Source organism: Fulmarus glacialis, unplaced genomic scaffold, assembly GCF_000690835.1.
Source record: "Fulmarus glacialis isolate BGI_N327 unplaced genomic scaffold, ASM69083v1 scaffold3763, whole genome shotgun sequence".
In the NCBI taxonomy this organism is placed as follows: domain Eukaryota; kingdom Metazoa; phylum Chordata; class Aves; order Procellariiformes; family Procellariidae; genus Fulmarus; species Fulmarus glacialis.
The window spans coordinates 42,761-58,365 of record NW_009203429.1 but is presented as its reverse complement, the minus strand read 5'-3'; the positions used below and the strand labels follow the sequence as shown (position 1 = coordinate 58,365).

The 15,605-nt window shown below is 39.1% G+C and overlaps 1 protein-coding gene across 1 annotated transcript in view; it reads left to right on the top strand.

Annotated features, from left to right (window-relative positions):
- Positions 1 to 15,605, top strand: part of EPB41L4A (erythrocyte membrane protein band 4.1 like 4A) — a gene marked incomplete at its 3' end in the record, with an annotated part of 67,150 nt that overhangs the window by 11,829 nt on the left and 39,716 nt on the right. Inside the window, 4 exon segments of the mRNA XM_009574619.1 lie at positions 1,969 to 2,020; positions 3,185 to 3,263; positions 7,072 to 7,169; positions 9,888 to 10,024. Coding sequence (XP_009572914.1) covers positions 1,969 to 2,020; positions 3,185 to 3,263; positions 7,072 to 7,169; positions 9,888 to 10,024 — 366 coding nt within the window.

Sequence of the window (15,605 nt, the reverse complement as noted above, 5' to 3'; positions counted from 1 at the left end):
GAGTTCTGTGATAGATTTTGATCTGATTTTGAAACTCTTGCAGTGTAACACAAAGCTGTCAGGGATAAGCAAGCTAGCTTGACAACGTGTTGTTCATACTGTGATGCCACTTTTGGGAAGAGGTCAGACCACATTCTGACCGCATTGCATAGCCAGAATGTGCACTGCAGAGGCATTTTGCCTTTTTTCTGCCTGTTGACTGTAAAGTCTCTTTATCAGCCTGTTGTGCTAGCTCAGATTATTGCTGATAGGGAGTTCTAGTAGGATGTTTGAACAAGTGTCACAAGTTTTTCTTCCCTTCCCACCTTCTGTCGAGGTTAAGAGAGTTTATATGTACATAGTTATTGGATGTATTCAATACAAGCATGTACTGAATATTTTTTTTCCTTCAAAATTTAGGAAATTTTCTCAACAAACATTCCTGGATTTGAAATAGCAATGGCCAAGATCAAGGCATACAGCTGTTTCTATTGCAGGTGGATCAGCAGCTAATGGAAGTAGTTTGTTTTCATGTTTTGTCAAAATAATGATGATAGTTGTTTACAACCACTTATGAAATTAGTTGCGTGAAATTTTCCACTCAAATGCTTTGCAGTGTTTTTCCCTCCCTTCTTTATGCTACTCATTCTAATAGTGAAATTCCTAAGTCTAGAGAAGTTCACTGGATAGAGGGGGGGAGATTTTTTGATTAGTCATTTTATTCTTATTCTCTATAGGGTTAGTTCAGGGGTGCAGGTAAGGAGTTTCTTTATTCATTGGTCTCTGTAGTTCCTCAGTTAAAAAAGAGAGTAGATTCAATCCACCTCAGTTTGCTCTTTATAGCAGTTGTGTCCTGCAGCCTTTTTGTTTCCAGTGTTTTAAGAAGGGGTGCCAATCTCAGCTGGTCCAAAAAGTTTGTGTCTGAGGGAAGAGGATGGAAGAAAGGAAGACAAGAATGATCTTGGCAACTGCCTCTGCACTTTCTTCCAAAACTGAATCATAGAAATGTCAAGCTAAGGAAGAAATAAGTTGCTGAGGGGATTACAAGGGCAGGATGCTGGTGACCTGTGTAGTGACGATGATGAGTAAACAGCTGGTCTGTGGTCATCAGCAATATCAGAAAAACTTCCGTTAGAAGTTTGATAAAGACGGGGCAGAGTAGTTAGTGAGAAATTATAAACTACGCTAAATTTGTTGATTAAATGGTATGGGAACCCTTGTTAACAGTTCATCCCTCTGCGATGTACTAAGCGTACCTCGATCATCTCTGACACATTTGTCCAGCTACTCCTGCAAACCATCCGGTGGAAGAGTCTGTGCCCTCCGTCCCTTGTGCCAATTTCCAGACATCCACTCTCCCTGCTACTAGAAACCGTTTCTGAAAATCGAAACTAATTTTTGCTTCTCGTTAGGCCAATTTCTTCATACTTAGTGGACATGAAGAAAAATTGGTCAGTATGTTCTGACAGCAGTTTCTCAGGTGCTGGAACAGTGCTGTTATGCCTATTCCCCCCTACAATCTTGTTTTTCAGAAAACAAGTGAAGCCCCTTCATTCTTTCCTTGTAGGTCCTGTCTTACATGCTTTGTTGTTGCTGTTTAAATTTAGAGTTATCCTGCTTAGGTTAATCTCCCAGGAAGAAAATAGCAAGGTTGCACATCCATGTACTAGCTACAGCAGATCAGGTAGACACCAACAGGTACTTAATATGATGCTTCTGTAGAGCCAGCTTGTCATGAGCCTGAGATGTGGTGGCTCTTACAAGCAGATTTCCTCTTAGGAAGACCCCTACCCCCAGAGAAGATATGCAACATTAGACTTGAACAGACGGTGTTTCTCTGATCAGAAGCTGGCACAAGTTTGTCGATAGCAGACTGAAGTGTGTCAGTCTGCTAATAAATATCATTATGTGAATAAATACAGAATTGCAATTGTTCTGTATCAATTTTCCATGTTAAGTGACTAATTACCGTAATTATCTGTCTCACAGTACTGGCTGGATCCTGCAAAGACCCTTGCTGAACATAAAGAATTGATAAACAGTATGTATTTAATTTGAACTTAAAGAATGTATCTGAACATGAAGTAACAGAGGCAATGTTCCATATATACAGCCTGTACACCATTTGTATTCTAGTCACAACAGATTGATAGTTCTTGAGTAAGTTTATTACTGCAGTTCATAGCTGTATCAAAATTTCACACATGGATTGAACATACCGTCATTTTCCAAAAATTTGTGTGATTATTGTCCAAAGATTTCTCTGTGTTTAAATTTTACTTTCGAATAATAAATGGTGCTATTCTTAACTTGTATAATTAATTTTGTGGTAGCTGTGATACCTCTACCATATTGTACCATACCATAACCAACACAGATTCCTTTTTTCTTCTGAAAGTAAAGTAGTGCCTGTTACTGATAATAGAGTGTCTGCTTTTACTGTCACTCTTCAGATATCACAGATGCAAGATCTGTTATTTTTATTATAATTAAAGAACATGATAAGATTGTTTTACTTACGAAGTTGGAGACCTTCTATAAAAAGATGTAGAAGTGGAGCATGCATGGAATAAATGTAGCTGTTAAGAATTTCAGTACTGAGTTAAGGGAATCTTTTGGGAGAATAATTAATTAACTAATAATTAATCACCACTTTTAAAAGGTGAATTAGAAAAGCTTTTCCAAATATTTCTTAATTAAAGTGGCGCATAATTAAACTTGCTCCATAAGATATTTGAAAGTGTGGATTAGTATTTAGTGGTACCAGTTATGACAGGGAATCACGTTTCATGCGCAACTGTATTTTTCAAAAAGTTTCAGTGGAAAAAGTATCTAAAGGTCAAAATCAAACAGTTAAAAAAAAATCTTGGAGATATAGTAAGTTAGCAATGAAATCTAAAGTCAGATCTTCAAAATAAGCAAAGACTCCAAGTAGACAGACAAGCTGTGAATAAATAAACACAAGACTAGAAAAATAATGATAAAAATCCTTTTCTTACTTTTTTTTCCTCATGTGTAATGAGTATAGATGTACAGATTTGCTATGTGAATGTAAGATTTTTTCTGAAACTTTCAAGTTTCATAAAATATTAACATAGGCTTTTTAGTAGCTGTTTTGTAGTCAACTAGTAACAATTCGTAACAATTCATAACAATTAACAGTTCATAACAACTAACTTTTGCATTGAATATTTTTTTCCCTCAGCTGGACCACCATACACTCTGTATTTTGGCATTAAATTCTACGCAGAGGATCCCTGTAAACTTAAAGAAGAAATAACAAGGTACAGTATTTAATAAGAGTGTAGTTTGTTGATTTCAGGGTAGTAATCTGTCCAGCCATGCGCATATTGTTATGGTGTGGCTGGGGTGGTTTTTTTTTTGCTTGAACATCTGAACGTTTTTGCTTGAACATGTATGTGTAGGAAGAGAATTGTGACTGGCTTCACAGTGGTCGGTATGGACAACTATTTCAAAGCTCAAGTTGAAAAGGTGCCCTCTGGTGCACATCAAAAATCAAAGGGACTTGATGTGCATTTGTGGGGTTTTTTAAGGAATGCATTGTCACATCTGCATTTATATTGTGCTATAATCAAGTTTAGTGTTTACTTGGATATCAAATATAAATACATGGAATTTTCTTCTTTATTGGCCATAGCTTAAATTCCAGAACTGTTTTTCAAGAGGATTTCTTTTGGTCTTTCTAAAAATATGCGAAGGAAATTGAAGAGTTGCATGCTTTTGATTCTTTTAACTAAGCTTGGCCTCTACAAAATACGAGGATGCACACACTAGCACAAGCACACGCATGCACGCAGACACATACACACACATGCTTGCCTGAACTCTAACGCACAGGGTTTTCTGTTTGCTTTATTTATGAAAGGTATGAGACAATTAGTTTTAGGTTCAAATTTGCATAGGTAGACGGACAAAATTAGTGTGCTGGCTTGCATTAATAAATGCCAAAATATTTCTTTTGATGTTCTAGGAATATGACACATGTGAATTCATTAGAATGCACGCAGGGTTTTTAATTTTCCTTAATCAAAGGTGGCAGTTGTCGCAGCACAGGCAGAATATTTTTCTCGTACCAGAGAGTTTTAGGTTCAAATTTGCATAGGTAGACGGACAAAATTAGTGTGCTGGCTTGCATTAATAAATGCCAAAATATTTCTTTTGATGTTCTAGGAATATGACACATGTGAATTCATTAGAATGCACGCAGGGTTTTTAATTTTCCTTAATCAAAGGTGGCAGTTGTCGCAGCACAGGCAGAATATTTTTCTCGTACCAGAGTGAGAAAATCCTTTTGTTTCGATACTTAGGAATGGAAGTCTCCAGTGTAACAAGATTGAGGCTGGCCTGGTAAAAATAATAAACACTGTGACTTTGCAGGTAAAAGAGCGTAAGCTGGCTGCAGTGCGATGCTCCTGTACTGTGAAAGTTTGATGCAGTTTTCCTGTACTTTTCCAGAAGTACTTTCAGCCCTGCTTACAGGAGAAGACAGATGGCCCTGGGAAGGGAGCTTTGGCCACCAAACCTGTTGTGATGGCTACCTCGGAGGCAGGGTGGATTTCTGTCTGTGAAATGACAGGGGCTAAATTTTCAAAAACTGTTTCTCTTTGCCGTGTGATAAGGTCAGTCAGTGATTTGCACTGATGACTAGGTGTGCAAATCTAGTCGAGAAGCGTTTTAGTATAATTAGTAAACCTCTGTTCATATCTGCACAGTGTTTAGTCATGCAGAATTTGCACCTTAGAAGGTACAGAGGGAAATATGCTTGTATTCACACTCTTCAACAGAACACATTGAAGAGTCAAATGCCCTCAACATTTCTGAGCATTTATTCGTATAGGCTGTTAAACCCTGGAAGGAAGGTATACCTTTTCATAAAAAAATATAATAATAATAAAACCTCCTTCTGCTTAGGAACGATTAAAGGCCCTATTTTTCTTTATAATAACACTTTCCTGCCTAAGTGTGTAATTCCAGTGATGTGTTAACTGTTCTGTGCTAACCGTTATGTTTCTTTGGAGCATGTGTTTGTTACTTTAATGGATATGAGAGCGGAGTCTGTTGCTATTAGATGTTGATGATCTGTGGTGTTACATGATTACTATTTGCAAATAATGAAAACCTGTCAAATTTGTAATTGCTTCACAGCAAAATCTGTCTAGCTTGTAGGCAAAAGGTAACGCTGTGGTGATTCATATTAACATTTGCTGGATGTGTTTGCTAGAGCAAACTAGCACTTAGGCACTGTTATATATGCATGACGAACTTGACAGCGCACAAGATGAGAGTGCTTTAGCTACAAGTTTGGACAAAAGGTCTGGTTTTTTGAGGAGCTTAGGAGCTTCACTGGAATTGAGATCGTTCACTGTATGGGAGTCACTTAAGCACTTAACAGTTGGCTCTGACGGTTTTTTGCAGAGAGGTGGTGTTTTTTGGAGTTTCCTATCCTGCTTTATTTTGAGACTACACTATGAGAATGCAGAAATACAGACACCTGCTACACGGAAAAGAAATTTGTAACATCATTTGGTATGAAGCTCTGCACTGTAGAGATGCAGAAGTGCTAACAGAAAGACAGGTGCATATCAGAAATGCATTTCTTGTTAAAAAGAAGATGCTGTGTACTCCACAGTAGATGTAAAATCATCTTTGTCATTATCATCATTCATACAGAGAAGATTTGTCTAGGTAGGACTGGCAAGCATAAGCTAGAAGCAGTACTGAGGTATTGCTTAGAGTGAAGAAACACTGAGGCCTTGTGTTGCCTAATGACATTCCCAGAAAATTCTTATGCAGTGCCCTGGTCCTTTAAGGCAGAGAATATTAGCTGTTTTTTTCAGGATGGACGTTCCTACTGTAATATCTGTCACAGCACAAATTCTGGGGGGTCATTAACCAGAAAGACACTAGTATCCTTATTCAGAGGCTCATCTGGGCTGATGAAATATAGTAAATTTGATTGGATCTTAAATGATTTGTGGATAAGCTGTCATGTAACCTGCAGTTTGCGAACTTCTGTAAAATCAGCATAGATGCACTTTGAACTTACAGATCATTCCAAGGTGCTTTCATGAGTAACTTGTACTAACACAGAATAAATTATTTGCAGTGTAGCTGAATGGCTCTACATAGGTAAAGCTGAATTAATGAATAATGAAAAAGTTACATGCTTGCATGGATGACCATTTTTTTCTTTAAAAGGTTACTTTTCAGTATTGTTACCTTTTGTATGAACTTGGTGCAAGAAATTCACTTAGGATGATGTGAAACACTGCGTAAATCTGTTGCAATAAAACCATTCAAAACCCAAACAGTGTTTAAAAGATATCCTATAAATGAGTATGGGGAGTAGCAAAACGACGCAGATCCTTTGTGTGATGGCTTGTTTTCTTGTCTTTTCCATCTGTTTTGTGCATATTGTTTCACTGTAAGTGGTCTCAGTACGTGCTTCATCAAGTGTAGAAGAAGGTTGTGACTTTGAAAATTACATTTTTACCCCTGCTATCTCTATTCCAAGAAGAAGAGTACCTTATGCTATGACAGATACAGTTAGCTGCCCATCCATTTTTTTCATGGAAGTATGGACTCCATCAAATCTGCTTGCTGCTCTAGAGTTGATACTCTGGTGTGTGGAGAGGAAACCTCTGAATTAAGAAGTATCCAATACCCAGTTCTCCCTTATGTTGATCCACTGATCAGGTTAAACTTCAGCCCTTTGATAGGTTTCTTGTTCAGTTTTTCTGATTCCTAGCCCTCTTCCCCACTTCCTGACTGCTCTATGAAAGTCAAAAGAGAAAGTACATTTTTAGGAGTAAAATGAATTGTATCTGCACAATATAAGCAGATGGGAAAACTGCAGAGCAGCTCCCCTACCTAGGTTCTTTCACTAGATTAATCTTAGTTGCTCCTTCAAGGTCAATAGGGGAAAAGTCATTCAGAGAGGAATACCGTTTTTGACTGTCACATAGTTGTGGTACGTGGTATGTCTTCAGTAAACTGGAAGATGATGAAACATTACTTGGAGCATCAGGCACAATGTTGAAATAATAGCTTTGTTTTCTCTCTGTGTTCTAGGTATCAGTTTTTCTTGCAGGTCAAGCAAGATGTTTTACAGGGTCGCTTGCCTTGTCCAATCAACACTGCAGCACAGCTGGGAGCATATGTAATTCAGTGTAAGTTCTTCTGGCCAACTGAGAGCTTCTTTCTTTTAATCCTTTATTATGATTAATTTTAAGTGGTGACTGAAGATTTCACTAACACTTTATACATTCATTTCAAAACAGAACAAAACTAGTATGACTGATTTCAGCTAAAGAACTGTAAATAGATGACCATTCTGAACAGATAATGTAGAAGCAATGTAGAAGTTAATGTAATGAAGAAACTGAAAGAAGTTTGAAGAGTCTGCCAAACACTCTTTTCCTTGCTGAGGAGTACCTTATCATGTACTTAAGACTTTATGACTTACTCTGGATTGCATATAGAGTATGACAAAACCTTCATCAGGAGGTTTACAGATTTGATGGGCTATTGGCAGCCTCCAGCCAACAAAGTCTGTCAAATAAAAGGTTCTTTAAAAAATTACATTATGTCAGTATGAATGCACCTATGCTTGAAGGGAGGATGTGTTTTGACCTGAAGTGAAGAATTTTAATTCTATCTGTCATTTATCTGCATTCACCCATCAGTAGTTAGCTTTTCAGAAGTGGATGTTATATCCTGCATACTTGATAGAACTAGCAATCAATTAGAAAGGAGCTGTCTGTCTACCAGTTAGTTATTCCTTTCACATTACAGCTCAAGCTCTGTATTCAAACACACGACAGTAACCAAAAATCGTATGATGAGCCATGCTGGGACCTGTGTCTGTAATTTGTTCTATGTTGAATTTAGATTTCTCATGAGTGATATGTATTAAGCAAAGATTATTTGTATTATTGGTGTTCCAAGTGTGACTCAACAACACTTAATACAACATAAAAAATAGTCCTCCTTTCATTTCCATTTTAGAATAACAGGGCAGAATAACTTCTGAAATGGGAATGGGCATTACACAGAATTTCACAGTGTGTTATATGTGTTTCCGAAAAGCTAAAATTTCAGGCAGTTTTTATTTTTGTACAATTATTCTTAACTTCGTTTTGTCCTCTAAGAAATGTGACATTTCACACTCTGAAAAACTGTTTGCAATGCACATTTCACTTTACTGGCATACATGCCTTCCCTGAAAAAATACTGCAAGTATGAAGCCTTTTATTTAGGCCTGCAGTTGTTCAAAGTATAGACACCTGAGAAACGCCTGTGTCAGATAGATACTGAAAATATGAACCCAAAGCATCAGCACTGAGGTCAACAGCCTTTACAAGGGTGATGTGCCAGACCGTGCTTTTTTCTTATCCAAACTGAGATAAGTGCGTTTTGGGAATTCAGTAATAGCTGAGAAGCTCTGCTTCTGTAATGGTATCAGTGGTGTCTTTCCCAGTGGAGCTAGCAGCTGCGGAGATCTGGAGGAGGAGCCAGGGCCATGCGTTCTCGCAGAGTCCTCTACCCATGTCCTGCTCCAGCCATGGGCCCTGCTTTCACCATGCAGGTTGTGCCTGCGTCTCATCTTTGGTCTCCGGGCAGATCCTGTCCTTAGCACATAGAATCATTTCCTCTTTTCGTGGTCAAAGATTGCAGACTGTTGTAGCGGTGGTGGTGGAAAAATCAGTACCCGTGGCACAGTTTGCAGAATATACCAGTTTTCCTGTTGGGAATGCTGGAGTTGTTGCTGTTGTAGTCAATCCTGTTCTTGTTCCTGCTATGGGCAAGGACCACATTGTTTTTACAGAGGTTTTCTAGAGAAACTTCTCAACATCGCTGCTAAGCAGATTGTTGTCTCGTTCAGGAAGCATCATTAAATTCTGTAAAGAAACATGAGTTATTAGATGAGTGTTTTTCTTCTTGGCTTTTGAAGCCTCCTGTTGTCTATGTTTTTGGCTTAGTGGGTATTGGATAGAAACCTCCATGCAGCTTTTCTCAGAGAAGCCCAGTCTATGCAGATTTTACTCAGGGGTATTGAAAAATTGAAATACTAACTAACAGAGTTTCTCAGAGAGATGCAATTAGAATTAAGATCAGTAGGAGTGAGTTCTGACCAAGGTGCATATTTATTTTATAATTGCATGGCAACATGTAAACTGATAAAACTAATGTAAGCAAATTCAAGGTTGTTTCAAAGAAAATTATGTTGGCTATTCATTAGGTTCTTTTCTTTAAGAAGATTCTTTTAAAAATTATTTTGATTTTGAAAGTGAATTTAATGTTCAGGAAGTATATCGGTATTTTATTGAAAAATGAAGTCTTGTGTTTCCTCACAAGAAAGGACGCTTACCCTTAGAAGGGCGTACCTCTAGGTGTCTCAGGATATTTGTCTCCATTCGCATTCCCACACTGACATTCATGTTAGGATTCCCAGCAAGAATATGGATCAGTTCTATCTGTAATATTACAGCTTACCGTGAGGGCATAGGTATTCCAAAAACTAGACTTTGCTTCTACACTTGTTTTACATGTGCTGCCAAATAATATATGTCATCAAATTTCAACTTTGCTGGCTTGGACGAAACTATATCTAGTCCTGTAGAAGTGGTAGATTTCCTGTCAAATCCTCTAGCTCTTTGAACCTTCCATTTCTCTTTTAAAATGATTGAAGACATTTTTCTCGGTTTTATGTGCGCTAATATGAACAGTTCTGTACTGTCTTTGGGTTTTTTAACTGACTGCATGGTCAATTGACAGTCAGTTGGGAAGAGGTGGCTTGGCAACAAATAGGTGGATTATATAACATATTTTGGTTAACATAAAGCATTGAAAATAGGTGACCTTTCTTTTCTTCTTGTGTCCTCTAGCCGAGCTGGGGGACTATGACCCGTATAAGCACACTGCAGGTTACGTCTCGGAGTACCGCTTTGTTCCAGACCAGAAGGAAGAGCTGGAGGATGCCATAGAGCGGATACACAAAACTCTGATGTAAGAATTCAGTACTGTTGAGAACTTGGCAGGTAACATCAGATTCGGAGGTGCTTGGTAGGTGGGGAGGGGAGCAGCTTGTGGTGCAGAGTGGAGGTCTCTAGACCGAAGGAAAGAACGCAGGGCATCCCATTATGTCCCTCAGAAACAGAAAGCATTTTACATCACTGGGATTGTTCTTTTAGGAAGCCAGTAGGACAATAACTGGAAATACGATGTCTGTCAGACCTAGGTACGGGTGTTTCAGAACCAGCAGATTTAGTAGTGCTCCTGTTTCCTCTTCGTGTTCTAGTTAAAAAGGACGAAATAAAAATCTGTGAGTTCAGTTCCCTGTTCCAGGACAGATTTCCTGCATAATTTTGGACAAATTGCTTATTATGCCAATGCCTCAGTCTACTGTCTGTAAAATGGGGATAATAACATTTCTTTTCTTTGTACTGTCCTGTGTATTCAAATGAACTGTTAGGACAAAACCACTTTTAATCTAATAACGTACAGCACTTAGTACAATGAAGCCTCTATTTTCTTGCCAGATCCTTAGCTGGGGTAATGAAGGAGTGCTTGTAGCAACCTGCATGAATCTTTGTGGGAGCAGCTCACATTGCAGGAGGTACCAGGAAGACAATTTGTATGCCCATGGTTTAAGTGATAATTTCAGTTGCAACATCTGCTGAATTAAAGAGATAGTTCGGTCTTACAAGCATGAAGTCCTTTCATTTCGTTAACCAACATATCTTACATAAAACATACTGGCAGTGGTCAATATAATGGATTCCACTGTAAGGAAGAACATACAATTTGTAAGAAAAAAAGCAGCACCTAGAAACAGAGTCATCAGGCAGCTCTGAATAACACAGGGCATTCAAAGTGCTGGTTTCTGGACAAAAAGCAAACAAATTCTAAAACTTTGCGTGTGACCTTAAAGCAGTGGGAACACAGGGTGTCTGGTGAGCCTCGAAGTAATTTTGGTTTAAACTGAACAAGGCATTACAGAAGTTCACAGGCATTGAAATTGTACCTGATAACATTTCTTATGTATGAGAAGGAGCTGAGAAGGCGAGTATAAGCTAGGGTTATGGTATTTGGCAGGGGTAACTGTTGAAGAGATTGCAGGAGGAGAATATTAGGCGCACTGCAGGCAGGACAAGGGAGAACTGCAGAGATCTGAAACATGCGTGTCAGCAGACCTGGGAGATTGATGCAATCCCAACTTAACCTTCGCAAAAGCTGGAAAAGACAGATTCATTTTTATAATAGAGACTGCAAAACTTCAATTCTCCGTCTTCCAGTTATTGGAGTAATAATCACCTTGGACACAAAACATGTGAGTTGTACTGTCATTGACATTCTGGATAATCTCTGCCTGATGGTGGATCCCAAGATGCTGCTTTGGGAGTCAGTTGATTTTCTGTCAGGCTGCAATTTGTGTATACAATGCCTTCCCTTGATTACTTTTCAATGGAGTGGGAAGCAAAACTGCGATAAGGACAACCAGGAGATGGACTGGAGTGCCCAACAGATAAGCAGAGCAAGATAAGAATGAGTAACCTCTGGCCCCATCGGTTCTGTCAGTGCTTGAGAGAGGAACAACAGCAGCAACGTAGAGAAGAAAAACACAGCAATCTTGTAGGGAAGTTGGAGCAAAGAACATAATTTCCAGTAAAGAAGGCAGAGCCAGAAAGTCATCCTGTGTCAATAGAGTTTAAATACAAGATGCATTTGCAGCAGCTGTGTAAGTAGTCTTCTTAAAGAGGAGGTTTAACTCTACGCTGTCTCTAGGCGTACAAAAAATACTAAAAAAGCCCCAGCAATTCAGATCCACTTTTTGTCCCTCTTACTCATTTTTAGAAATGGCCTTCTACATACGAAATAGTTCAGTGAGATTAGTTTCAGACTGAAGTGCTCTTGGTGTATGAGTAACAGAGGCTGAACCACCAGTCACTGTGTGAAAGCACTGGATGTCAGAGAGATTTGGCTTCCCAACCTGCTGTTCCAAATATTAGACCACAGTGCCTTCAAAAATGCGAAATGTGAAATTGGTTTTGAAAATAAAACGTATGCCAGGAGTTCAACCATACATAAAGCCAAAATAAACATTTACTTGCTTATCTCCAAGTTCATGTTCCTGGTAAGTATAAAGAAGCTTGTTCTAACAAATCCAAGTTAGGTGCAATTGCAATTGTGATATAACCATTTATTAAGATCAGAGCAGTAAGAAGTATTTTATGAGTATGTTCATCATACCCTTTATCAAAGTAATGTAGAGATAATCAGAGCTAGCCATCTTGTATGTAGATCTAGATTTCTTGATTCTCTTGCTATAATGAAGCTACAGTCTGGATGAAGGTTAAATAATTTCTTGCCTGTAGTTTTGCATGTTAGTGTTATTTGTGCCTTGATTAATGAGAATAGGTATTAACTCGGAGACGCAGCTGTTCTCTTTGAAAAGTTCTCCTGTAATTGGAGTCTGTGCCAGTTGCCACATTGACCTGAGCTTTCTTTTTCAGGGAAGAGAGTCTGTTGTTCAGTAATTATTTCTGTGTGGTTGCCTGACTGCCTTATAATAATTGATGCATTATGGAGAACCTTACTACAGGTCCTTTTGTGAAGTAAAAAGTACTGTTTTTTCTGTTCCAGAGGTTGGAAACTGAGTCACAGAGAGTTTGTTTGGTTCAACATCACGGAGGTTGTGTTTGAGAAATGAAACTTGAGATGAATTGCTATGTGCCAGGCCACTGATACTAAGCAACCTTCATTCCTCTCTCTCAAGTTTCTGTAGTCATTAGTGTAGTAAATCAGATTAAGACTCATTTGCCTCAAAAAGTTTATAACGTTGAAGGTAAAATTCAAAAGCCGGGGGAACAGTGGTTGTGAAGAGGAGTGATAAGTGTCTTAACACTGTCTGTAGTGTTTTTATACGCTTACTGATCTAGAGCTCTGATACTCTTGCTGCTTGGCTGCAGTTAGGAGTCAGGGATTTAGCAGCATCAGAAAAGAGAGTGAAACTAAGGTGTACCCATTGCTAGTTCAGCCTGACTGTCATCAGCACTGCCAGCATTGACTTCTGCACAGGTGACAGCGGTCTCTTTAGTTAAGAAGTTTGAAGCCAGAATGGTGGAGGGCATATCCCAAATTATCTCACCTACCAGAGACATTTTAGGAACAAGTTTCTGATATGGTTTGGAAAAACTTTTTTATCCTTTCTGGAGCCCAGCATAGAAACGCGGGGTTTTTTTGCAAGACAGCTGTGGCACTGCATGTGTCTTGCTTCTGCTTGTTATGTCCAGATAAACTGAGTTTTTTGCAGGGCACAATAGCTATTCAGGGATTCATTCAGGATGCAGTTTTTTGAGCAAGTTTCTAAATCAAGTAAGGTGAGGGAAGTCAGAGGTGAGGGTGGTTTCTGACTGCATCAAGTCTCTGCAGCCTTCCTATTGCAATCGTTGTCCCATCTATAAACCAGCATGACAATCCCAAGGTCAGGTAGCAGGGTGAGGTGACCTTATGTTGTCATGCACATCTGGAGAAGCAAGCAGGGGCTTCAGAGCTTGCACGTGAGGAAGCAGACACTCATGGTGCTGGAGTGAGGGATATGATCCCTCAGTGCAAATGGGAGAGCTTGTATTGGCCCTCTGACATTGCCTTTTCCAGACTGTAGCAGATCTGGGACTAGCTGATACTTGGCACGTCAGCTGTCGGTGTATTTTGAATTGATATTAGATGCTGTCAGTGGGGCATAAGGAAAGCTAAAATGCCTCTCATAGTTAGCTTTGAGAGTAGCTTTCAATATTGTTTAGGGCCATCAGTGGCACCCAGGTGCCATCTAAATGAGCGGTGCATGTCAGCTGCACAGCTGTTACATTGCCTGCTCTGCAAGGACCGTTTCAGTTTTGGGGTGTATTGTCAGGTTGTATGATGCTGAGGAGAGTTTGTGTTTTCATACATGGTAAAAATGAAACACTTACCCTTTGTAATGGTGGGAATTGTTTCAGTCCCTGACATTCTCCTCTCCCCTTCACGTTCTGTCTTCTACATCTGCATTTGGGAGGACTTCTTCCTCCGGCTTCTGTCTGCTTCCTTCAGAAGCTCCAGCTCACATCTTTACTTCCTTTAATATTTTTGCAAATACACTTTCTTATAAATTATGTATTATTGTGAAAACATTTATACACGTGCACACACTTATTTGACATTTGAGCCTTTTAGGTACTTTCAGAGGCAGGTGAGAACAGTGGGTTAAGCACATCAGCATTTTTCTAAGTATGGTCAGTAAGGAAACACTAACAGCGGTATTTAAATTGGTACTGCATTCTAGCACTAATTCAGTAATGGGGTAATGCACTTTGCTCAGGACTGATATTTAGCCTGCCTGGGAACTCAGTAAGACAATACTGCTCCAGTGAACATTTGCTTACATTTCTGAGAGCTACCAACAAGATTTAAAAAAAATCAAGCTGTAGAGTAAATTTTTATAGCAGAAGTGGATAGAAGACATGTCAGATGTGACAACGCTGATGTGTTGAATATCCAGTGTTCTGCATATTCTGAATACAGAGATGAATCACAGATCTACTGGGAAATCCAGCTCTTGAAGAAAGCGATTTCTCTTACAAGCTTCTGGTCTGCTTGTAAGTCCAGGAGTCCTTGGAAAGAGGGGCTAACACCTGAAACAGTATCAGTGCTGCTACGTGGATAAGATGGGCTGAAGCAGCCCATCTCCCAGGTACAAAGAAGGCATTTTAAGTACCTGTACTATTGCATTCACGCTAGCACTGCTGTTTCATGTCTTTCACATTGGATGTGTTTTTTACCTCGTCAGGCATAACACAAAGTTGGGAAAACCTGGAAAGCAGCTGCTAGGCTGGAGAGAATAGGGAGACAAGAAGCGAGAATGTGCATATTGCAGGACTTTTCCAGGTCTCGAGTCAGAATGTTGAGCTCTGCTTCACACCTTGAATTTGAAAGGTAGCAAATGCAGTGAAGTATTTCCCGAAGAGAACAATCACAGGGTAAAGCAGGAGATGTGTCTTTCTAAGTTGATGTTTTCACAAGATGTGCTGTACTTTCCCCATAACAGTCCAGTAGCTTTCACAGAAGTATTAAAAGGGAATGAAGATGAAAATGCAGCTTCAATTTATTTCAGGCTTGCAACAGAGTGTCTTGCTTTTGTATCAATGGCAGTTATTAAGGGAAGAACAGATTAAGCTTTGAATTATTTAGTCATTTTGTTCTTTTTGAAAATAAACCCTTCATCAGTGATGTCAAATGTGTTCCTAGTAGCCAGTTTTTTTTCCCCACCAGTTTTCCCCTATTGTTTCCTACCAGCCTGCAGCCTGATGGTAGTTTTTAACCGATGAATTATCTGCTATAATTTGCAGATAAGAAGGCAAGCTGGATCTTTGAAACTGATAATCTCTTGAGACAGACTCCAAACTTTGTTTTCACAGTAGCAGACTTGGGTATTACCAGTTGGTGTGACTTCCTGTAGGCAAGATTTTATGAAGAAATAAATATTTTATCTGAAGTCATGAACCCTGCTTTCAGAAATCCATTGTAGCTTCAGCACTGCTATGGGGAAATAGTACCCCAGTCAATGA